General features: G+C 42.2%; 1 protein-coding gene across 1 annotated transcript in view; it reads right to left on the reverse strand.

Annotated features, from left to right (window-relative positions):
• The window catches only part of LOC123752159 (receptor-type tyrosine-protein phosphatase epsilon), a 168,397-nt gene that overhangs the window by 132,545 nt on the left and 10,261 nt on the right, over positions 1 to 25,591 (reverse strand). The window contains exon 2 of the mRNA XM_069315480.1: positions 23,673 to 23,814. Coding sequence (XP_069171581.1) covers positions 23,673 to 23,800 — 128 coding nt within the window. The 5' untranslated portion in view covers positions 23,801 to 23,814. The remainder of the gene's footprint in view (positions 1 to 23,672; positions 23,815 to 25,591) is intronic.

A 25,591-nucleotide genomic window follows, 5' to 3' on the forward strand; every position in this document is an offset into this window, starting at 1 on the left:
TTAAGCACCCTAGCAAACACTTCATCCGGCCCTGGGGATTTGTTTGGTTTGAGTTTTACTATTTGTTTAAGAACATCCTCCCTGGTAACTGCTAAACTCGTCAACCTGTCCTCGTCCCCACCCACATAGACTTGTTCGGCTGAAGGCATATTGTTAAGTTCCTCTTTAGTAAATTCAGATACAAAATATTTATTAAAAATACTACTCATCTCTTCATCACTATCTGTTATTTGACCTGTCTCAGTTTTTAATGGACCTATCCTTTCCCTAGTCTTAGTATGATATAACTGAAAAAAACCTTTAGGATTTGTCTTTGCTTGCCCTGCTATGCGAACTTCATAGTTTCTTTTTGCTTTCCTTATCTCTTTTTTAACATTTCTAACCAGTTGTACGAATTCCTGTTCTAAAGTGACCTCCCCATTTTTAATCCTTTTGTACCAAGCTCTCTTTTTACCTATAAGGTTCTTCAAATTCTTTGTTATCCACTTTGGGTCATTAGTATACGATCTATTCAATTTGTATGGTATACTACGTTCCTGTGCTTTGTTTAGAATATTCTTAAATAAGTTATATATTGAATCCACATCGAAATCCCCATTTAAGTCACCTATCGCTGGGTTCATGTCTCGCTCCAAGACCGGCCCACACCCCATACCCAAGCCTTTCCAATCAATTTGACCCAAAAAATTTCTTAGGCTATTAAAATCAGCTTTTCGAAAATCTGGCACTTTAACAGAATTTTCTCCTACTGGTCTATTCCATTCTATGCTAAATCTGATTTCTTTGTGATCACTGCTCCCTAGCTCACTCCCTATTTCGATGTCATTAATTTGCGTTTCCCTGTTAGTTAACACTAAATCTAAAATATTATTTTCCCGTGTTGGTTCCTTAATGTGTTGCGTAAGAAAGCAATCGTCAATTAATTCTAGAAAATCTTTTGCTTCACTATTCCCTGTTTTGTTCAACCAGTTTATTCCGCTAAAATTAAAGTCACCCATGACATAAATACTGTTAGATCTAGATGCTCTAGATATTTCATCCCATAGATGCTTTGCTTCCATTCTGTCTAAATTTGGTGGCCTATATATTACTCCTATTATAATATTATTAGCTTTTTCGTTTAATTCAATCCAAATAGTTTCTGTGTGTGGCTCTGTTTTGATTCCCTCTTTGAGACTACATTTCAAATTATCCCTAACATATATGGCTACTCCACCTCCTCGTCTAATATATCTATCTGTGTGAAATAGTTTAAATCCATATATTTGATATTCAGCTAATAGTTCTCTATTTTCTACATTCATCCACGTTTCGGTAAGTGCAATAATATCTATTTTTTCTGTGCAGACAAGAGCATTTAATTCGTTAATTTTATTTCTTAGACTTCTACTGTTAGTGTAATATACCCTAAGTGAATTGTTATTTTGCGGACCTTCTCTTTCCCTGATCGTTTTGCCAATTCCTTTCTCCCAGGAACACATACTTTTATTACCTCCTTCCTCCAAATCAATTCCCATACCTCTATCTACTAACAGTTTAAACCCAAACAAACACCTCTAACCACTTCTTCTAGCGAGTTCGCAACAGCAACAACCCCAGCTCTCGATAGATGCACCCCATCACGAGCATACATTTCATTTCTTCCATAGAAGTGTTCCCAGTTGTCTATGAAAGATATTGCATTTGATTTGCAATATCTTTCCAGCCGGCAATTGACACCAAGTGCCCTCGATATCCATTCATTTCCCACTCCCTTTCTTGGAAGAATGCCACATATGATCGGGATTCCTCCCTTGCTCCTAACTAACTCTATGGCTGTTTTATACCTCTGAATCAGTTCCTCACTCCTGACTCGACCAACATCATTTCCTCCCACGCTAATGCAAATAATGGGATTGTTCCCATTACCAGCCATAATATCATTCATGTTGTTTATAATATCACCAATGCCAGCTCCGGGATAGCAAACCCTTAACCTGTTCCCCCTATCTCTAGCACAAAACGTTCTATCCAAATACCTTATCTGGGAATCTCCCACAACTAATGTTTGCTTAGGTACTTCCTTTACTTTCTGAGGGGCCTGCGCTTCCTTTCTCTTCGTTGCTTTCCCTTTTGCGCGATCCACAGTCTCTCCACAGCACTCGTCCTCCAAAACGTCAAATGAATTTGAAGTTGCTATGGCGTTTGAAGGCGGCTTTATCAAAGTCTTCTTAAGGCCCCTGTCTTTCGCAACTCTCCAAGACGAGGTCCCTTTACTGCTGGTCTCCTCCTTCGTTACTTCTCGTTGTTTTTTAAGCTGACGCACCTCCTCCCGCAGAGAGTCCAACTCTGTCCTCAGGGCTCCCACTAGAGTCACCAGGTCCTTCACTACAACTTCCATTGAGAGGGATTGGGTGGTTACGACCAATCTCCGTATATGAGAGGGATTGGGTGGTTATAGATAGGAGCTGCCTCGTATGGGCCAATAGGCCTTCTGCAGTTACCTTTGTTCTTATGTTCTTATGTTGACTGGTTAGAAATGTTAAAAAATACATTAGGAAAGCAAAAAGAAACTATAAAGTTCGCATAGCAGAGCAAGCAAAGTCAAATCCTAAAGGGTTTTTTCAGTTATATCGAACTAAGACTTGGGAAAGGATAGGTCCATTAAAAACTGACACAGGTCAAATAACGGATAATGACAAGGAGATGAGTAGTGTTTTTAACAAATATTTTATATCTGTATTTACTAAAGAAGAACTTAACAATATGCCTTCAGCCGAACAAGTCTATGTGGGTGGGGATGAGGACAGGTTGACTAGTTTAGCAGTTACCAGGGAGGATGTAATTAAACAATTAGAAAAACTAAAACCAAACAAATTCCCAGGGCCGGATGAAGTGTTTGCCAAGGTGCTTAAAGAATGCAAAGAGGAGCTTTCCGAGCCACTGTTTACCATATTTAATAAATCAATAGAGTCAGGCAGAGTGCCAGAGTCATGGTAGGTAGCTAATGTGGTACCAATTTTTAAGAAAGGAGAGATCACTTGCGTCAAACTATCGGCCAATTAGCCTAACGTCCATTGTGGGAAAGTTACTTGAATCAATAATTGCAAATACAATTCGTCTCCATCTTGAAAAACATAAATTATTAAATGAGTCGCAGAATGGTTTTACAAATGGCCGTTCATGTTTAACAAATTTGCTAACTTTTTATTCCAGCATAGTTGAGGCAGTTGATAGTGGTAAGGATTGTGATGTTGTGTACCTTGACTTTAGCAAAGCTTTTGATACAGTGCCACATGAAAGACTAATTACAAAAATAGAAGCTCATGGTATTGGGGGTGCTATATTAACTTGGATTAGGGCATGGTTATTCCAAAGGAAACAGAGAGTTAGTATAAATGGGGTTAAGTCAGAGTGGGATAATGTTGTTAGTGGAGTACCTCTGGGCTCTGTCCTGGGACCTCTGTTGTTTATAATATATATAAATGATTTAGATTCAGGTTTGAGTAGCAACATTTGCAAATTTGCCGATGATACGAAAATCGGTAGGGAAATGAATTCGGAGGAGGACTCACTATCACTTCAAGTTGATCTAGATAGGGTTTTGAAATGGTCAAAGGATTGGCAAATGCAGTTTAATGCTGATAAATGTAAAGTTCTGAGGCTAGGTAATGATGATAGAGTTACAAGATACGAGCTAGATGGTGTTGAGATTGCGAAGTCGGATTGCGAAAGGGTTCTGGGAGTTATGATTAGTAAGAATTTAAAACAAAAGGATCAATGCATGAATGTTCGTAACAAGGCGAATAGGACACTGGGATTTATTAATCGAAGCGTTAGTAACACCAGGTGTAACAAGACACCTGGTGTGGTTCTTAAGCTCTATTTTGCTCTGGTTAGGCCCCATTTAGATTATGCAGTTCAGTTTTGGTCGCCGTATTATAGAATGGATATAAATTCACTTGAACGTGTCCAACGTAGGGTGACTAAGTTAATTCCCCAAATTAGAAATCTTTCATATGAAGAAAGATTAACAAAGCTTCAGTTGCATTCACTGGAAAGGCGAAGAGTTAGGGGTGACATGATAGAGGTTTACAAGTGGATGAATGGACATAACAGGGGGGGATATTAATAGGGTATTAAAAATATCAACACAAGACAGAACACGAAACAATGGGTATAAATTGGATAAGTTTAGATTTCAGATTCAGATTCAGATTCAGATGTTTATTCAGGTAAGGTATATACATACAAGTGATGTTACATTAATGGATTGATATATAGATAGAGCTAGTACATACAATGCCTAAAGCCACTATTACGCAATGCGTTTCGGGCAAGATAGGAAAGGAAAGACTTGGGTAAATACTGGTTCAGTAACAGGGTTGTTGATTTGTGGAACCAATTGATGCGTAACGTGGTGGAAGCGGGGTCCCTCGATTGTTTCAAGCGCGGGTTGGACAAGTATATGAGAGGGATTGGGTGGTTATAGATAGGAGCTGCCTCGTATGGGCCAATAGGCCTTCTGCAGTTACCTTTGTTCTTATGTTCTTATGTTAACTGGTTAGAAATGTTAAAAAATACATTAGGAAAGCAAAAAGAAACTATGAAGTTCGCATAGCAGAGCAAGCAAAGTGAAATCCTACTGGGTTTTTTCAGTTATATCGAACTAAGACTAGGGAAAGGATAGGTCCATTAAAAACTGAGACAGGTCAAAGTGAAATCCTACTGGGTTTTTTCAGTTATATCGAACTAAGACTAGGGAAAGGATAGGTCCATTAAAAACTGAGACAGGTCAAATAACGGATAATGACAAGGAGATGAGTAGTATTTTTAACAAATATTTTATATCTGTATTTACTAAAGAAGAACTTAACAATATGCCTTCAGCCGAACAAGTCTATGTGGGTGGGGATGAGGACAGGTTGACTAGTTTAGCAGTTACCAGGGAGGATGTAATTAAACAATTAGAAAAACTAAAACCAAACAAATCCCCAGGCCGGATGAAGTGTTTGCCAAGGTGCTTAAAGAATGCAAAGAGGAGCTTTCCGAGCCACTGTTTACCATATTTAATAAATCAATAGAGTCAGTCAGAGTGCCAGAGTCATAGTAGGTAGCTAATGTGGTACCAATTTTTAAGAAAGGAGAGATCACTTGCGTCAAACTATCGGCCAATTAGCCTAACGTCCATTGTGGGAAAGTTACTTGAATCAATAATTGCAAATACAATTCGTCTCCATCTTGAAAAACATAAATTATTAAATGAGTCGCAGAATGGTTTTACAAATGGCCGTTCATGTTTAACAAATTTGCTAACTTTTTATTCCAGCATAGTTGAGGCAGTTGATAGTGGTAAGGATTGTGATGTTGTGTACCTTGACTTTAGCAAAGCTTTTGATACAGTGCCACATTAAAGACTAATTACAAAAATAGAAGCTCATCGTATTGGGGGTGCTATATTAACTTGGATTAGGGCATGGAAAGGAAACAGAGAGTTAGTATAAATGGGGTTAAGTCAGAGTGGGATAATGTTGTTAGTGGAGTACCTCTGGGCTCTGTCCTGGGACCTCTGTTGTTTATAATATATATAAATGATTTAGATTCAGGTTTGAGTAGCAACATTTGCAAATTTGCCGATGATACGAAAATCGGTAGGGAAATGAATTCGGAGGAGGACTCACTATCACTTCAAGTTGATCTAGATAGGGTTTTGAAATGGTCAAAGGATTGGCAAATGCAGTTTAATGCTGATAAATGTAAAGTTCTGAGGCTAGGTAATGATGATAGAGTTACAAGATACGAGCTAGATGGTGTTGAGATTGCGAAGTCGGATTGCGAAAGGGTTCTGGGAGTTATGATTAGTAAGAATTTAAAACAAAAGGATCAATGCATGAATGTTCGTAATAGGCGAAGTCGGATTGCGAAAGGGTTCTGGGAGTTATGATTAGTAAGAATTTAAAACAAAAGGATCAATGCATGAATGTTCGTAATAAGGCGAATAGGACACTGGGATTTATTAATCGAAGCGTTAGTAACAAGACACCTGGTGTGGTTCTTAAGCTATATTTTGCTCTGGTTAGGCCCCATTTAGATTATGCAGTTCAATTTTGGTCGCCGTACTATAGAATGGATATAAATTCACTTGAACGTGTCCAACGTAGGCACACACAGACGTCACGTCCTTCACTCACCAGACCACTCCACAAGTGATCATTTGAAATTTCATCATGGAATTCCAATTGACTTATAATCAGTAATCGATCCAGCAATGCTGCTCAGAGTAGGAAAAGACCATCGATAATGGACACCAGTTCCGAAAGTGACGACGAGTGGCATCACGTGACTAAGGCTAACAGGACAAGCCACTCCATGACGACCCATCGCCCATTAATCTCTCCAGCTTCTCCAGCTCTCCCAGCGCCTCAGACTAGATCTACGTTTCCGGTCTTCAAAGTGCAGCACACGGAAGGTAAGTCTTCCTACGCTACTGTAGTGGACCTGGAAAAAGAGTACCCCCAGCTCCAGGTCAGGGCAAAACCTAATCTCAAAGGAGAATACATTCTGAGGCCAAAAGACGAGTCGGCCGCTACGATTCTAAAAAATTATGCAAAATGTGAGGAACTGAAACCAGAGGATAAAATAAGTAAAGTCATTGTCCTCCATTATCCCTTGCATATGGGCCTTGGCCATCTCGAAAAGCTGAACTATGTGGTGTCAGCAGAGAGATGCCAAGTACGAACAAAACAAGAAACTCGACAAGTCCTTCTCACAGTAAGAGGACGGATCCCGGAAAAACTTGACCTTGGAATCTGGGGGGTGTTCCAACACAGGCCTTACACCCCAGAACCCCTAAGATGCTTTAGATGTCAGAGATTTGGGCATCACAAAGATGGCTGCCAACGCCCAGTGAGGTGCGGAGTCTGCAGCCAGTCCCATGATACAAAAACATGTATTGATAAATTCAAGGCAAACCACCCTGTTCAGGCAAAATGCCCAAATTGTTCCAAGGCACATCATGCCTGGAACTTGAAATGCCCTGAAAGGCTCAAAAGGCTTCAAACGAACCCCACCACGCCAACAGCGGAGCCGAGACCCCCACCAAAACGAATACCAGCTCCCATGCCCACTAAAACCGCGTGGGGTCTACCCATTCAGGAAGAGGGGGCACACGGCCCTTCACCATCGGCCATGGTGAAGGGTGAGAAGACAGTACAGGACAAAAAGAAAGATGGAGGACACAAGACTCATGTTCAAAGCAGTCGGCCTCCCATTTCATCCAGCAAGCACACTGGGGCCAATAGGAGTAGCAATTCCAGTGCCAAAGTTACCACCGAGAAGGGTCTAAAAGCCACTAGGCCCTCAATCTGCACAACATTAAATAGTGCTCCCACTGAACTGAACGCTCTCTGGCCAATGCTCAAAACTTTGGTCACTAAGTTAATCGAAAGTCTGCTGTCTTCACATGGAATCAAGCAAACCACAGAGACTCGGAAGACAATTGAGCACAAGCTCAAAAAATTCGAAGATGTAATATCCATACCGTCAAGACAGCAGGGCAAGAGGCACCCCCATAAAAAGCAGATAGAGTCCAGGTCGTCGGAAAGCGACATTGATGAGGCAATTTCAGGACCACTAAGAACCTATACCCCAATTGCATCTTCCATGGCGTGTTCATCAGACTCCATGGATACCACGGAATTATCAGCAAATTCCAAGAACCTAGAATTCTAAAGATCCTGCAATGGAATGCGCAAGGACTGCGCACTAAATTGCAACACTTGAAATGCATAGCAGCAACCAAAGGCATAGACATCCTGATACTACAGGAGAGCTTGCTTCGAGCCGGATTAGAACCTAAAATCTCAGGCTATCGAGGCTTCTTCCTTCCATGGATCAATGGGCAATCCAGGGGATGTGCAATCTATGTAAAAAGTGACCTGATCTCCAAATCCATAACCAGCCCACCCAATTGTGGAGCAGGGACAGAGGTAATGGGAGTCACCATTGAGCTAAGACACGACAAACTTGAAGTGTTCAATGTGTACAGGTCTCCACAAGCCGAAATGGATCTCTCTGTGTTATTTGGACACGCGACAACAACAAACACAATCATTTGTGGAGATTTTAATGCCCATCATCGATTGGCACTGGGCTCGAACAAAACAAATGAAGCCGGCATACACATTACACATCTACTGGACCAGCTTCCAGAAATACAAATCCTAAACAAGAATGAACCTACCCACATCCAAGGAGGCAGATTAGACCTAACCTTCGTTTCAGCCTCCCTAAGAGATGCAGCAACATGGTCAGTTGAGCCCACACTCACAAGCGACCACTATGGGGTCCAAATTGATCTTCAGTTAGACCTACCCACCCCACCTCCGCCTCCATCTGAAGCCTGGAACTTTGCTTTAGCAAACTGGGACCGATTTCAAAACCTCATTTCAGAGTGGCAAAGAAACTATGATCTTCCCGAAGACATTAATCAGGCAGAACAAGAATTTGTCAAAGCGATTCAAAGTGCAGCCAACCACTCAATCCCACTGAAAAAACAGTCCACCGGACACCATAAAGATCATTGGTACTATTGCGAACGCGTCAAAGAACTCAACCATAGACTCAATAGAACAAGAAAGCTATACAAAAAGCAGCCAAGTGACCGCAACAGGATCTTACTTTGTGAGGTCAAGGAACATGTACATCGAGAGACCAGACAAATAAAAGAACAAAAGTGGCTAGAATGGTGTTCACACCTGAATGAACACACCTCTCTCGGGGAGATGTGGCAGCAAATTCACCGAGCCAAAGGGAATAAAACACCTAAAGCTCCACACCCCAAGGATCCTCAACAGGAAGCCGAAGTACTGGCAACCAGGTTTGCAGAGAGAGCAGCCAGCAATCAACTTCCACCAGATGTATTAGCAGTACAGACCGGACTAGAGGAAGAAAGGTGGCACAGAATCCTTACAGCATGTGAAGAAGTCTCTGACACTAATGCCCCCTTCACACTGGATGAGCTCAATCGGGCAAAGAAAAACTCCAAGGATACATCCCCTGGAGCCGACAAAATAACCTATAAAATGATTAGAAACCTCGCCCCAGAGGGAGACGCTGCATACCTAAGGTTAATTAATTTAGCCTGGACTTCTCAAACTAGACCTTCTGCTTGGAATAGAGCAGACATAGTGCCGATCCCAAAACCCAAAGATCCAGCTAATCCCAGGCCCATCTCTCTCCAAAGCTGTGCAGCCAAGACGGCTGACAGAATGGCACTCAACAGACTGGAGTGGAAAATGCCTAAACTGCACCATGATATGTATGCCTATAGAAGAGGGGTTGGCACAGTGGAATGTATTACAACTCTGTTAGCCCACTTGAATGACAGACCAGGAATGCTGATATTCCTGGACCTCGAAAAAGCCTTTGAACTGGCTAGCGCCCCAGCTATTCTCTGCTGCCTCATTGACAAAGAGGTCAGAGGCAACCTGCTCTCCTGGACCAAAAACTGTCTCATAAACAGAGAAGCAAGAGTAAAACTTCATGGCACAGTCTCTGAGTACAAAAGACATGAAAATGGTACACCGCAAGGAGGTATTCTTAGCCCTCTTCTCTTCAACTGTTTAATGGAAAGAATAATGAGGTTGAAACTCCCACATCACTGCAGGCTGCTAAACTACGCGGACGACTTTGTCATCATCATAAAAGGAAGGGATGCGGCGCGCCTTGCACCCAAATGCTTAGACTGCATCAGTAAAGAGGCAAAACAGATTGGGATCAAACTCAACCCCTCAAAGTCAAAGGCCATGCCCATAAAAATAGCGAAGCCCAACATCCAACTCACAGTACAGGGTCAACCAATAGAATGGGTCGACACCTATCAGTATCTAGGAATCATCCTGGACACACACATGAATTTTAATGCTGAGGTCACATACTTGAGAGAGCGAACTGCGGCCCGGACGGCAATCCTCAGGTCGCTAACCTCCCTTTCTGGAGGAGCCAATCTGCAAGTCCTTCGCACATACTATGTACAGGCAGTCAGATCAGTGATCGATTATGCCGCACCTGCACTCACAAATCTATCACACCAACAGTGGAAAAAGCTTGAAGTTGCCCAAAACAATGCTATGAGAGCTGCACTGGGAGCCCCCATGTGGACCAGGCTTGAAACTCTTAGACTGGAGACGGGTTTGCCCTCTCTACAAGAAAGAATATCACAAAGGACAGCTACAATTATCAGTAAGATAATTATTTCTTCTGATCCAATCCCAGTACGGCAGGCCTTGGTGGTTGGACTAGGCCAAAACAATGGAAGCTCTTGGGTTGCAAGAGCAGGAAAAGTCCTAAACAGACTACATTTAAAAAACATGATTCTTGATAGAGAGGGTGATCATCCACACCCAAATTACACTCCTTCCGCGCCGTGGGAAGAGCCTACTTTCAAAATAGTAATAGAAAGTCTCCCAATGAAAAAGGCTGCCTATGATCCGACAATCCTAAGGCGCATAATAGAAGAGCAAATGTATAGCATAGCAGTAGCAGGAGCCACCCACATCTTCACAGACGGATCGGTGGACACAGAAAATGAGAGTGCTGGCGCTGCTCTTTGCACGACCAGCGTTCAGGCATATTGGAGACTGGGAGGACTAGTATCATCAACCCAAACTGAGCTGTTCGCCATACAACAGGCATTCGCATATGTGATTGCACAAAACACTCAAAATGCAATCATACACACAGACTCAAAAGCTGCACTTCAAATACTAGGACAAAAACTGGAAAGATAATGTGGAAATAATTACCACCATTTTGTATCAAGGAGCAGTCGCTAAAGGCAAAGGCCTCAACATAACTTTAAACTGGATCCCATCCCATATTGGAATCCCATTAAATGAAAAAGCTGATGAAATTGCTAAATTGGCAACTCGTCATCCAGTGATACATAAAACAATTCAACCCAGCCTAGAGAACATAAAAAACATCATCACCAAAAAACTCTCACATCTCAACAAAGCCTACCTACACCAGAGAATAGCTGAAGGTTCGCCATCTGCAACATGGTATCTTCAGGCAACCAAATTAGAAAGGTTAAATATCCCAAAAGGAATCCACAGGGAAATAGCAGTTAGGCTATATAGACTACGTCTAGGTTACAGATGCAACTGGGAGATTGGTGAACCCCGACAGAGAGAGTGCATCTTCTGCCAAACTGTCACAGAAAAGCCATTACTTCACTATCTTCTGGAATGTGAAGCAACCAATGACCTTAGAAGAGCTTTAAGAGTTCCTGAATCATGCAGTGGCCACCCTGAAGCCATCAACACAGCCACTCTCCTGGTCAACAAAGGTGTCCAGCAGCTGGACACCCTCATAAAGACTGTGAAGCAGTATCCTCCCCCACGATAACAGCTTGATGGTTAAATGCAACCTCAGAACACTGGGAAAAAAAAGAAAAAAGAAAAAAATTAATAATTACGGGAGACATCTCCCGTCACGCAGGGTTCAGTTGCACCTCCACAAATCTCCAGTATCAGCTCTCGATACTGGTAATGGCTCAAAAGGGCCACCACTTACGGGCTATTCATGCCGTGCCACCTTTTGGGTGGCTTAATCTTTATCAATCATCATCATCCAACGTAGGATGACTAAGTTAATTCCCCAAATTAGAAATCTTTCATATGAAGAAAGATTAACAAAGCTTAAGTTGCATTCACTGGAAAGGCGAAGAGTCAGGGGTGACATGATAGAGGTTTACAAGTGGATGAATGGACATAACAGGGGGGATATTAATAGGGTATTAAAAATATTAACACAAGACAGAACACGAAACAATGGGTATAAATTGGATAAGTTTAGATTTAGGAAAGACTTGGGTAAATACTGGTTCAGTAACAGGGTTGTTGATTTGTGGAACCAATTGATGCGTAACGTGGTGGAGGCGGGGTCCCTCGATTGTTTCAAGAGTGGGTTGGACAAGTATATGAGTGGGATTGGGTGGTTATAGATAGGAGCTGCCTCGTATGGGCCAATAGGTCTTCTGCAGTTACCTTTGTTCTTATGTTAACTGGTTAGAAATGTTAAAAAATAGATTAGGAAAGCAAAAAGAAGCTATGAAGTTCGCATAGCAGAGTGAAATCCTAAAGGGTTTTTTCAGTTATATCGAACTAAGACTAGGGAAAGGATAGGTCCATTAAAAACTGAGACAGGTCAAATAACGGATATTGACAAGGAGATGAGTAGTATTTTTAACAAATATTTTATATCTGTATTTACTAAAGAAGAACTTAACAATATGCCTTCAGCTGAACAAGTCTATGTGGGTGGGGATGAGGACAGGTTGACTAGTTTAGCAGTTACCAGGGAGGATGAACAATTAGAAAAACAAAAACCAAACAAATCCCCAGGGCTGGATGAAGTGTTTGCCAAGGTGCTTAAAGAATGCAAAGAGGAGCTTCCCGAGCCACTGTTTACCATATTTAATAAATCAATAGAGTCAGGCAGAGTGCAAGAGTCATGGTAGGTAGCTAATGTGGTACCAATTTTTAAGAAAGGAGAGATCACTTGCGTCAAACTATCGGCCAATTAGCCTAACGTCCGTTGTGGGAAAGTTACTTGAATCAATAATTGCAAATACAATTCGTCTCCATCTTGAAAAACATAAATTAATAAATGAGTCGCAAAATGGTTTTACAAATGGCCGTTTATGTTTAACAAATTTGCTAACTTTTTATTCCAGCATAGTTGAGGCAGTGGATAGTGGTAAGGATTGTGATAAGAACATAAGAACAAAGGTAACTGCAGAAGGCCTATTGGCCCATACGAGGCAGCTCCTATTCTATAACCACCCAATCCCACTCATATACTTGTCCAACCCGTGCTTAAAACAATCGAGGGACCCCACCTCCACAATGTTACGCGGCAATTGGTTCCACAAATCAACAACCCTGTTACTGAACCAGTATTTACCCAAGTCTTTCCTAAATCTAAACTTATCCAATTTATACCCATTGTTTCGTGTTCTGTCCTGTGTTGATACTTTTAATACCCTATTAATATCCCAACGGTTATGTCCATTCATCCACTTGTAAACCTCTATCATGTCACCCCTAACTCTTCGCCTTTCCAGTGAATGCAACTTAAGCTTTGTTAATCTTTCTTCATATGAAAGATTTCTAATTTGGGGAATTAACTTAGTCATCCTACGCTGGACACGTTCAAGTGAATTTATATCCATTCTATAATATGGCGACCAAAACTGAACTGCATAATCTAAATGGGGCCTAACTAGAGCAAGATATAGCTTGAGAACCACACCAGGTGTCTTGTTACTAACGCTGCGATTAATAAATCCAAGTGTCCGATTTGCCTTATTACGAACATTTATGCATTGATCCTTATGTTTTAAATTCTTACTAATCATAACTCCCAGATCCCTTTCGCAATCCGACTTCGCAATCACAACACCATCTAGCTCGTATCTTGTAACTCTATCATCATTACCTAACCTCAGAACTTTACATTTATCAGCATTAAACTGCATCTGCCAATCCTTTGACCATTTCAAAACCCTATCTAGATCAACTTGAAGTGATAGTGAGTCCTCCTCCGAATTAATTTCCCTACCGATTTTCGTATCATCGGCAAATTTGCAAATGTTGCTACTCAAACCTGAATCTAAATCATTTATATATATTATAAACAACAGAGGTCCCAGGACAGAGCCTTGAGGCACTCCACTTACAACATTTTCCCACTCTGACTTGATTCCATTTATACTAACTCTCTGTTTCCTTTGGTATAGCCATGCCCTAATCCAGCTTAATATAGCACCCCCAATACCATGAGACTCTATCTTTTTAATCAGTCTTTCATGTGGCACTGTATCAAAAGCTTTGCTAAAGTCAAGGTATACAACATCGCAATCCTTACCACTATCAACTGCCTCAACAATGCTAGAACAAAAAGATAACAAATTTGTTAAACATGAACGGCCATTTATAAAACCATGTTGCGACTCAATTATTAATTTATGTTTTTCAAGATGAAGACGAATTTTATTTGCTATTATAGATTCGAGTAACTTTCCCACAATAGACGTTAGGCTAATTGGTCGATAGTTAGACGCAAGTGATCTATCTCCTTTCTTAAAAACTGGTATCACATTAGCAACTTTCCAAAACTCTGGCACTCTGCCTGACTCTATTGATTTATTAAATATGGTTGACAGTGGGTCACAAAGCTCCTCTTTGCATTCTTTAAGCACCCTGGCAAACACTTCATCCGGCCCTGGGGATTTGTTTGGTTTGAGTTTTACTATTACTATAATCCGTGATGTTGTGTACCTTGACTTTGGCAAAGCTTTTGATACAGTGCCACATGAAAGACTAATTACAAAAATAGAAGCTCATGGTATTGGGGGTGCTATATTAACTTGGATTAGGGCATGTCTATTCCAAAGGAAACAGAGAGTTAGTATAAATGGGGTTAAGTCAGAGTGGGATAATGTTGTTAGTGGAGTACCTCGGGGCTCTGTCCTGGGACCTCTGTTGTTTATAATATATATAAATGATTTAGATTTAGGTTTGAGTAGCAACATTTGCAAATTTGCCGATGATACGAAAATCGGTAGGGAAATTAATTCGGAGGAGGACTCACTATCACTTCAAGTTGATCTAGATAGGGTTTTGAAATGGTCAAAGGATTGGCAAATGCAGTTTAATGCTGATAAATGTAAAGTTCTGAGGCTAGGTAATGATGATAGAGTTACATGATACGAGCTAGATGGTGTTGAGATTGCGAAGTCGGATTGCGAAAGGGATCTGGGAGTTATGATTAGCAAGAATTTAAAACAAAAGGATCAATGCATGAATGTTCGTAACAAGGCGAATAGGACACTGGGATTTATTAATCGAAGCGTTAGTAACACCAGGTGTAACAAGACACCTGGTGTGGTTCTTAAGCTATATTTTGCTCTGGTTAGGCCCCATTTAGATTATGCAGTTCAGTTTTGGTCGCCGTATTATATAATGGATATAAATTCACTTGATACCCTATTAATATCCCCCCTGTTATGTCCATTCATCCACTTGTAAACCTCTATCATGTCACCCCTAACTCTTCGCCTTTCCAGTGAATGCAACTTAAGCTTTGTTAATCTTTCTTCATATGAAAGATTTCTAATTTGGGGAATTAACTTAGTTATCCTACGTTGGACACGTCCACGTGAATTTATATCCATTCTATAATACGGCGACCAAAACTGAACTGCATAATCTAAATGGGGCCTAACTAGAGCAAGATATAGCTTAAGAACCACACCAGGTGTCTTGTTACTAACGCTTCGATTAATAAATCCCAGTGTCCTATTCGCCTTATTACTAACATTCATGCATTGATCCTTTTGTTTTAAATTCTTACTAATCATAACTCCCAGATCCCTTTCGCAATCCGACTTCGCAATCTCAACACCATCTAGCTCGTATCTTGTAACTCTATCATCATTACCTAGCCTCAGAACTTTACATTTATCAGCATTAAACTGCATTTGCCAATCATTTGACCATTTCAAAACCCTATCTAGATCAACTTGAAGTGATAGTGAGTCCTCCTCCGAATTAATTTCCCTACCGATTTTCGTATCATCGGCAATTTTGCAAATGTTGCTACTCAAACCTGAATCTAAATAATTTATATGTATTATAAACACCAGAGGTCCCAGGACAGAGCCCTGAGGTACTCCACTAACAACATTATCCCACTCTGACTTAACCCCATTTATACTAACTCTCTGTTTCCTTTGGAATAGCCATGCCCTAATCCAAGTTAATATAGAACCCCCAATACCATGAGCTTCTATTTTTTTAATTAGTCTTTCATGTGGCACTGTATCAAAAGCTTAAAGAGTAGAATACCCCGCGACAGGTAAAAGGCTGATTCCCCATTTACTCCGGTAAACGTCTGGGGCAAACAGTTCGCTACCGCACCGGAACCGAGAACCAGCACCGTGGAACGGGGAAAGGGAAAGTAGCCAACGCACCAAAACAATGGAAAACATTTGCTCCTTCCCTCTGGCAACAACGAGACAGAATGTCGCCAAGACGCAGGTAGTTGTCAGTAGTCTCCCTTGCATGGTCCCCTAAGATAGCAGGTTACCCACGAGAAAGGTGCCACAGACACCAGGTCTCCCCTAAGTTTGAGTTTGGTTTTAGTTTTTCTAATTGTTTAATTATATCCTCCCTGGTATCTGCTAAACAAGTCAACCTGTCCTCATCCCCACCCACATAGACTTGTTCGGCTGAAGGCATATTGTTAAGTTCTTCTTTAGTAAATACAGATATAAAATATTTGTTAAAAATACTACTCATCTACTTGTCATTATCCGTTATTTGACCTGTCTCAGATTTTAATGGACCCATCCTTTCCCTAGTCTTAGTGCGATATAACTGACAAAAACCTTTAGGATTTGACTTTGCTTGCTCTGCTATGCGACCTTCATAGTTTCTTTTTGCTTTCCTAATCTCTTTTTCAACATTTCTAACCAGTTGTATGAATTCCTGTTCTAAACTGACTTCCCCATTCTTAATCCTTTTGTACCAAACTCTCTTTTTACCTATAAGGTTCTTTAAATTATTTGTTATCCACTTTGGGTCATTAGTATTCGATCTATTCAATTTGTATGGTATACTACGTTCCTGTGCTTTGTTTAGAATATTCTTAAATAAGTTATATATTAAATCCACATCGAAATCCCCTTTTACGTCACCTATCGCTGGGTTCATGTCTCGCTCTAAGACCGGCCCACACCGCATACCCAAGACTTTCCAATCTATTTTACCCAAAAATTTTCTTAGGCTATTAAAATCAGCTTTTCGAAAATCTGGCACTTTAACAGAATTTTCTCCTACAGGTCTATTCCATTCTATGCTAAATCTGATTTCTTTGTGATCACTGTTTCCTAGCTCACTCCCTATTTCGATGTCATTAATTTGTGTTTCCCTGTTAGTTAACACTAAATCTAAAATATTATTTTCCCGCGTTGGTTCCTTAATGTGTTGCGTAAGAAAGCAATCGTCAATTAATTCTAGAAAATCTTCTGCTTCACTATTCCCTGTTTTGTTCACCCAGTTTATTCCACTAAAATTAAAGTCACCCATGACATAAATACTGTTAGATCTAGATGCTCTAGATATTTCATCCCATAGATGCTTTGCTTCCATTCTGTCTAAATTTGGTGGCCTATATATAACTCCTATTATAATATTATTAGCTTTTTCGTTTAATTCTATCCAAATAGTTTCTGTGTGTGGCTCAGTTTTGATTCCCTCTTTGAGACTACATTTTAAATTGTCCCTAACATATATGGCTACTCCCCCTCCTCGTCTAATATATCTATCTGTGTAAAATAGTTTAAATCCATTTATCTGATATTCAGCTAATAGTTCTCTATTTTCTACATTCATCCACGTTTCGGTAAGTGCAATAATATCTATTTTTTCTGTGCAGACAAGAGCATTTAATTCATTAATTTTATTTCATAGACTTCTACTGTTAGTGTAATATATCCTAAGTGAATTGTTATTATGAGGCCCTTTTCTTTCCCTGATCATTTTGCCAATTCTTTTCTCCCACGAACACATACTTTTATTACCTTCTTCCTCCAAATCAAATCCCATACCACTATCTACTAACAGTTTAAACCCAAACAAACACCTCTAACCACTGGTTCCAACGAGTTCGCAACAGCAACAACCCCAGCCCTCGATAGATGCACCCCATCACGAGCATACATTTCATTTCTTCCATAGAAGTGTTCCCAGTTGTCAATGAAAGATTTTGCATTTGATTTGCAATATCTTTCCAGCCGGCAATTGACACCAAGTGCCCTCGACATCCATTCATTTCCCACTCCCTTTCTTGGAAGAATGCCACATATGATCAGGATTCCTCCCTTGCTCCTAACTAATTCAATGGCTGTCCTGAATCTCTGTATTAGTTCCTCACTCCTAACTCGCCCAACATCATTACCCCCTGCACTAATACAAATAATGGGTTTGTTCCCATTTCCGGTCATAATATCATTCATGTTTCCAACAATACCATCAATTCCAGCTCCCGGATAGCAAACCCTTAATCTGTTCCCCCTATCTCTGGCACAAAACGTTCTGTCTAAATACCTCACCTGGGAATCTCCCACAAGCAAAATTCGCTTCGGTACCTCCTTAACTTTCTGAGCAGCCTGAGGGGCCTGCGCTCTGCCGCTCCTAGCTGATTTCCTCGCTGCAGGCGCACCACAGCACTCGTCCTCCAACACGGCAAATGAATTTGCTGTCCTATGGGCGTCTGTAGGCGGCCTTGTCAAGGTCTTCTTAAGAGACCTCTACTCAAAGTTCAATACACTGTGATCACTCATTCCTAAGGGTACTTCAATCTTGACTTCCCTTATATCCCACTCATTTAGGATAAATATCAAATCAAACATTGCTGGTTCATCTCCTCTCATTCTTGTTGGTTCCTTGATGTGCTGGCTTAGAAAGTTTTTTGTTGCCACATCCAGCAGCTTAGCTCTCCATGTTTCTGGTCCTCCATGCGGGTCTCTGTTCTCCTAATCTATCTTCCCATGGTTGAAGTCTCCCGTGATTAGTAGTCCAGATCCATTCCTGCTAGCAACAGAAGCTACTCTCTCTATTATGTTAATGGTGGCCATGTTGTTTCTATCATATTCCTGTCTGGATCTTCTGTCATTTGGTGGTGGATTATATATGACTACGACTATCATTTTTGTTTACCCTCCAGTTGTTATTGTACCTGTTATGTAGTCAATGAAACCTTCACATCCCTGAACAACAATCTCCTCAAAATCCCAGCCTTTTCTAACCAGCAGGGCTATACCACCACCACCTCTTCCTTCCCTCTCTTTCCTCATAACATAATAGTCCTGCATTTGTTATGGTTTTAGCTTTGTTTCTGTGAGAGTTATGATATCTGGGTTTTATTCTAGTACCCATTCTCCAAGTTCATTTGCTTTATTTGTAATTCCATCTATGTTAGTGTACATTGCCTTGAGGCTCATTTTCTTCTGTCCCTTCTCAAATCTCCTCCTTGGTGAGTGTTCTGCTGTTGGGGGAAGCTGTTCCATGGGTGTGAAGATTTGTGAGGTGGATAACAGGGGTGCAGAGGATACTGGGATTAGGGGTGGGGGGTCAAGTGAAGGGGGAGGGACAGGCAGGGTATGGGGTGAAATGGGAGGGAGGGCAGGAAGGAAAGGGGGGAAGGGGGGGATTCGGATGGAGGAGGGGAGGGGTAGAAGGGTGGAGATTGGGTGTGGGGAGAGGGAGATTTGGTTGGGTATTTGAGTGGGGGCAGGGAGGGTTTGGGGCAGGGGGGGGTTTTCTATGTGTAACTTTGTGTAACTATCTTTTCCACCTGTGTAACACCCAGCCTACCTGTGTAACACCCAGCCTACCTGTGTAACACCCAGCCTACCTGTGTAACACCCAGCCTACCTGTGTAACACCCAGCCTACCTGTGTAACACCCAGCCTACATGTGTAACACCCAGCCTACCTGTGTAACACCCAGCCTACCTGTGTAACACCTAGCCAACCTGTGTAACACCCAGCCTTCCTGTGTAACACCCAGCCTACCTGTGTAACACCCAGCCTACCTGTGTAACACTCAGCCTACCTGTGTAACACCCAGCCTACCTGAGTAACACCTAGCCTACCTGTGTAACACTCAGCCTACCTGTGTAATACCAGCCTACCTGTGTAACACCCAGCCTACCTGTGTAACACCCAGCCTTCCTATGTAACACCCAGCTTACCTGTGTAACACCCAGCCTACCTGTGTAACACCCAGCCTACCTGTGTAACACCCAGCCTACCTGTGTAACACCCAGCCTACCTGTGTAACAACCAGCCTTCCTGTGTAACACCCAACCTACCTCAGTAACACCCAGCCTACGTGAGTAACACCCAGCCTACCTGTGTAACACCCAGCCTACCTGTGTAACACCCAGCCTACCTGTGTAACAACCTGCCTATCTGTGTAACAACCAGCCTACCTGGGTAACACCCAGCCTACCTGTGTAACTCCCAGCCTACCTGTGTAACACCCAGCCTACCTGTGTAACAACCTGCCTATCTGTGTAACAACCAGCCTACCTGGGTAACACCCAGCCTACCTGTGTAACTCCCAGCCTACCTGTGTAACACCCAGCCTACCTGTGTAACACCCAGCCTACCTGTACTCACCTAGTTGTGCTTGCGGGGGTTGAGCTCTGGCTCTTTGGTCCCGCCTCTCAACTGTCAATCAACAGGTGTACAGGTTCCTGAGCCTATTGGGCTCTATTATATCTACACTTGAAACTGTGTATGGAGTCAGCCTCCACCACATCACTTCCTAATGCATTCCATTTGTCAACCACTCTGACACTAAAAAAGTTCTTTCTAAGATCTCTGTGGCTCATTTGGGCACTCAGTTTCCACCTGTGTCCCCTAGTGTGTGTGCCCCTTGTGTTAAACAGCCTGTCTTTATCAACCCTGTCGATTCCCTTGAGGATCTTGAATGTGGTGATCATGTCCCCCCTAACTCTTCTGTCTTCCAACGAAGTGAGGTTTAATTCCCGTAGTCTCTCCTCGTAGCTCATACCTCTCAGCTCGGGTACTAGTCTGGTGGCAAACCTTTAAACCTTTTCCATTTTAGTCTTATGCTTGACTAGATATAGACTCCATGCTGGTGCCGCATACTCCAGGATTGGTCTGACATATGTGGTATATAATGTTCTGAAAGATTCCTTACACAAGTTTCTAAAGGCCGTTCTTATGTTAGCCAAACTGGCATATGCTGCTGCTGTTATCCTCTTGATATGAGCTTCAGGGGACAGGTCTGGCGTGATATCAACCCCCAGGTCTTTCTCTCGGACTCTTTAAGTATTTCATCTCCCAAGTGATACCTTGTATCTGGTTTCCTGCTTCCTACCCCCTATCTTCATTACATTACATTTGCTTGGATTAAACTCTAACAGCCATTTGTTCGACCATTCCTGCAGCTTGTCCAGGTCTTCTTGAAGCCTCAAGCTGTCCTCCTCTGTCTTAATCCTTCTCATAATTTTGGCGTCGTCAGCAAACATTGAGAGGAATGAGTCTATACCCTCTGGGAGATCATTTCCGTAACACCCAGCCAACCTGTGTAACACCCAGCCTACCTGTGTAACACCCAGCCTACCTGTGTAACAACCAGCCTACCTGTGTAACACCCAGCCTACCTGTGTAACACCCAGCCTTCCTGAGTAACACCCAGCCTGCCTGTGTAACACCCAGCCTTCCTGAGTAACACCCAGTCTAACTGTGTATCACCCAGGCTTCCTGAGTAACACCCAGCCTACCTGTGTAACCCCAAGCCTACCTGTGTAACACCCATCATACATCTGTAGTACCCAGGCTACATTTGTAACTGTAACTCTGCTACCTCCTGTATAATCTTCATTCCAAATCCTCGAATCTAAAACGTTTGATCGCCTAGATATTAAACAACACGAGGACACCGTGCCTTCAGTGCCACACTGCAAACTCTGAGGACGCTGCCACCACCTGCTAATTCAATTTACTGAATAATTTTCCCCAAATGTCGGTGAAACAAGACACCGTTAATTAGGCATAATCCACGAAAGTGGATCCCCCAGATTCCGAAAAAGAGTGATAAGATTTACGTTAAGTGCGGTTTAAATGTAAGAACGACGGGATTATATGAAGTATTAAATAAATGCTTGCGGCTTACAGAGGGTGCTTAGCCCAAAGCATGGGTTCTTGAGCCCAACAACAGAATGTAAAATAAGCGTGGGGGGGGGGAGGGATTCCACTAAACACCATAAATTCTAAACAAGATTTAAAAAAAAAAATTTATCAAGGAAAATAAAGAAACACCCTATCTGAACACTTCCTAAATAGAATTATAATCTAACTGAAATTCTTCCTAAAATAGAGGTAATGGTATGTACTACAAAATAATGTGAACTCTATGCTGCACTTAAAACAGAGAGATCTTTTACCCTAAATATTACACCCAGGCTTAGATGTTCTGCCTCAGCTCCAGGGAGGAGCAGTCCCACCTCCAGTTGTTGTCCAGTCCACACTGACTATATTATCCACTGACCTCTGTGAGGCTGACCTTAGCTTAGTTGCCAAATTTATCTTCAAAGATGATTACTAATTTAAATCCTGTACTTATCACTGAAGGTGACTTATTATTCCAAAACAATTGGGAAATTATCTAGATACTTGAGCCAGCCTATTACAATATTCAATAGCACTTGAATTTCTCTAATTCACCAGATTTTACAAGCAAGCTGGTAGGTATATATTTTCCGTTAACGAGATCCCATATTCTCACTGAAGTCAAATGCCTCTTTGACAACATCCGAGGCTGACTCTTCATTTTCAATTGATGTTAATTTTAACATAAGTACTTAAACACGATTGATTATTCCTACAATTTCTTAAATATATGAATTATTCTCCTAGTTTGATGAATTCGACACAAGGCCCAAGTGGCGCTCCTTGTTTTCCACACATAATCTCTAATCCCTTGGGGGGGGGGGGGCTGATCCTTCCTAGCCTTTCAGGTCAACTACCAACTCACACCATATTTTTACAAAGGACGTATCTTCCCTTCTAGTGAATGACAACTTTTAATGTTAGATCTATGGCCTTCTATACTAACAGTGCCACTGTTACAAAACCCTCACTCAAGTATTTTGAAAGCTTTGTGTTAAACTATTTAGCACGAAGTTTCTTATCCCAATCCTTTACTTTATAACTAACAATTTGATCCAATGCCTCCAAAAAAATAAAAAACTACCCTACCTAACAATACATTACAATCATCAGATTATACAGCAATAATCATTAAAACCACAAATGCAGATCCAGGAATTTGAATCCTGACTGTCTAGTTGACAGCCCAGTAATCTTCCCAATACATCTGAAAACAAAACATCCTATCCCTGAACTTATATAATTAAATGCAATATCCCTAATCTGTCAGTAAAAGCTAACTAACAAAAAGCATCTACTTCCCATTAGGCATCTACGTGTTCCATCTAGAACATGAGACAACAATTTACAACACAGACTGAAATTTCAGTTTTTCAGGAGAGGAACACTGAACTCCTGAAAGTTCACTCCCGTGTTCCATTCACTCCATTCTTCAAACTCAATATGTCTCCATGACATTCTCTCAGCTTAACAATAATGCACAATATTTTATTTATTTATCAATACTACGTCTAATATCACAGTTCTTAGCTGAAATTACAGCAATAATATGTTCACACTCTATCACTAAGAATGTCAATGTTTATTTGGACCGCTCCTCTTGCTCTCAATATATTGAACAAGAACTGGCACAATTTTTTTTCGCCAACCTCTTGTTCTAGCACTCAGCCTACCTGTGTAACACCCAGCCTACCTGTGTAACACTCAGCCAACCTGTGAAACGCTCAGCCTATCTGTGTAACACTCAGCCAACCTGTGTAACACTCAGCCTACCTGTGAAACGCTCAGCCTATCTGTGTAACACTCAGCCAACCTGTGAAACGCTCAGCCTATCTGTGTAACACCCAGCCTACCTGTGTAGCCCTCCAGTCTACTTGTGTAGGCCCCAACCTACATGCACAAGACCCAGCCTACCTACCTGTGGCGCCACAGGAAGAAAGCAGCCAGCTCCATAAGCAGCAGTATGGCGAGTGTCACGCCCAGGTAGACGGCAGCACAGATGGTGGGGGTGTTGACTGTGTAGCGGTGAGGGGGAGACACCACCATCTCCCGGTGGGGACCTGTGCTACCACAAGGACACTATTACACTCATGCTATAAGTTCATTATATAATATATATCTTTATATATATAATACAATGTATATGTGTGTGTACTCACCTAATTGTGCTACTGGGGGTTGAGCTTTGGCTCTCTGGTCCCGCCCTTCGACTGTCAATCAACCGTCCGTCTGCGTGTCTGCGCAAGGTTGCAAGTCAAGTGCGGTGGGGTAGCATCAAGGGCTAAGACAACGTACCAGCCATGGTGTTATAGACACTTATAACAAGGACCACGTACCGTTCATAGTGTCATGGTCACGTTGTAACAAGGACAAGGACCACGTACCGTTCATAGTGTCATGGTCACGTTGTAACAAGGACAAGGACCACGTACCGTTCATAGTGTCATGGAGGTGTCATAACAAGGACAGGGAACACGTACCGGCCATAGTGTCATGGAGGTGTCATAACATGGACAAGGACCACGTACCCACCATAGTGTCATAGACGTGTCATAACAAGAACAAGGACCACGTACCCACCATAGTGTCATGGAGGTGTCATAACAAGGACAAGGACCACGCACCCACCATAGTGTCATGGAGGTGTCATAACATGGACAAGGATCACGTACCGGCCATAGTGTCATGGAGGTGTCATAACAAGAACAAGGACCACGTACCGGCCATAGTGTCATGGAGGTGTCATAACAAGGACAAGGACCACGCACCGTTCATAGTGTCATAGTCGCGTTGTAACAAGGACAAGGACCACGTAGGCAAGAGGAGGGAGAGGGCGAGAGAGAGAGGGTGAAAGCGAGAGAGAGAGGAAGAGGGTGAGAGAGGGAGATGGCGAGAGAAGAAGGGTGAGATAGGGAGAGGGCGAGAGGGAGGAAGGGCGTGAGAGAGGAAGGGCGAGAGAGAGAGAGGGCAAGGGAGAGAGGGAGGGAGGGCGAGAGAAAGGGAGGGAGGGCGAGAGAGAGGGAGGGAGGGCGAGAGACAGGGGGAGGCCGAGAGAGGGGGGAGAGGGCAAGAGAGGAGGGGAGAGGGCAAGAGAGGGGGGAGAGGGCGAGAGAGGGGGAGAGAGGGGAGATGGCGATTCCCTTGAGAATCTTGAATGTCGTGATCATGTTCCCCCTAACTCTTCTGTCTTCCAACGAAGTGAGGTTTAATTCCCGTAGTCTCTCCTCGTAGCTCATACCTCTCAGCTCGGGTACTAGTCTGGTGGCAAACCTTTGAACTTTTTCCAATTTAGTCTTATCCTTGACTAGATATGGACTCCATGCTGGGGCTGCATACTCCAGGATTGGCCTGACATATGTGGTATGCAAAGTTCTGAATGATTCCTTACACAAGTTTCTGAATGCCGTTCTTTTGTTGGCCAGCCTGGCATATGACGCTGATGTTATCCTCTTGATATGGGCTGCAGGGGACAGGTCTGGCGTGTTGTCAGCCCCCAAGTGATTTTCTCTCTCTGACTCATAAAGAATTTCAGTTCCCAGATGATACCTAGTATCTGGCCTCCTGCTCCCTACGCCTATTTCATTTCATTACATTTGCTTGGGTTAAACTCTAACAACCATTTGCTTGATCATTCCCTCAGCTTGTCTAGGTCTTCTTGAAGCCTCAAGCAGTCCTCCTCTGTCTTAATCCTTCTCATAATTTTGGCATCGTCAGTAAACATTGAGAGAAATGAATCTATAACCTCCGGGAGATCATTTACATATATCAGGAACAGGATAGGACCGAGTACAGAGCCCTATGGGACTCCACTGGTGACTTTACGCCAATCCGAGGTCT

The sequence above is a fragment of the Procambarus clarkii genome, chromosome 81 (genome assembly GCF_040958095.1).
Source record: "Procambarus clarkii isolate CNS0578487 chromosome 81, FALCON_Pclarkii_2.0, whole genome shotgun sequence".
Lineage (NCBI taxonomy): Eukaryota > Metazoa > Arthropoda > Malacostraca > Decapoda > Cambaridae > Procambarus > Procambarus clarkii.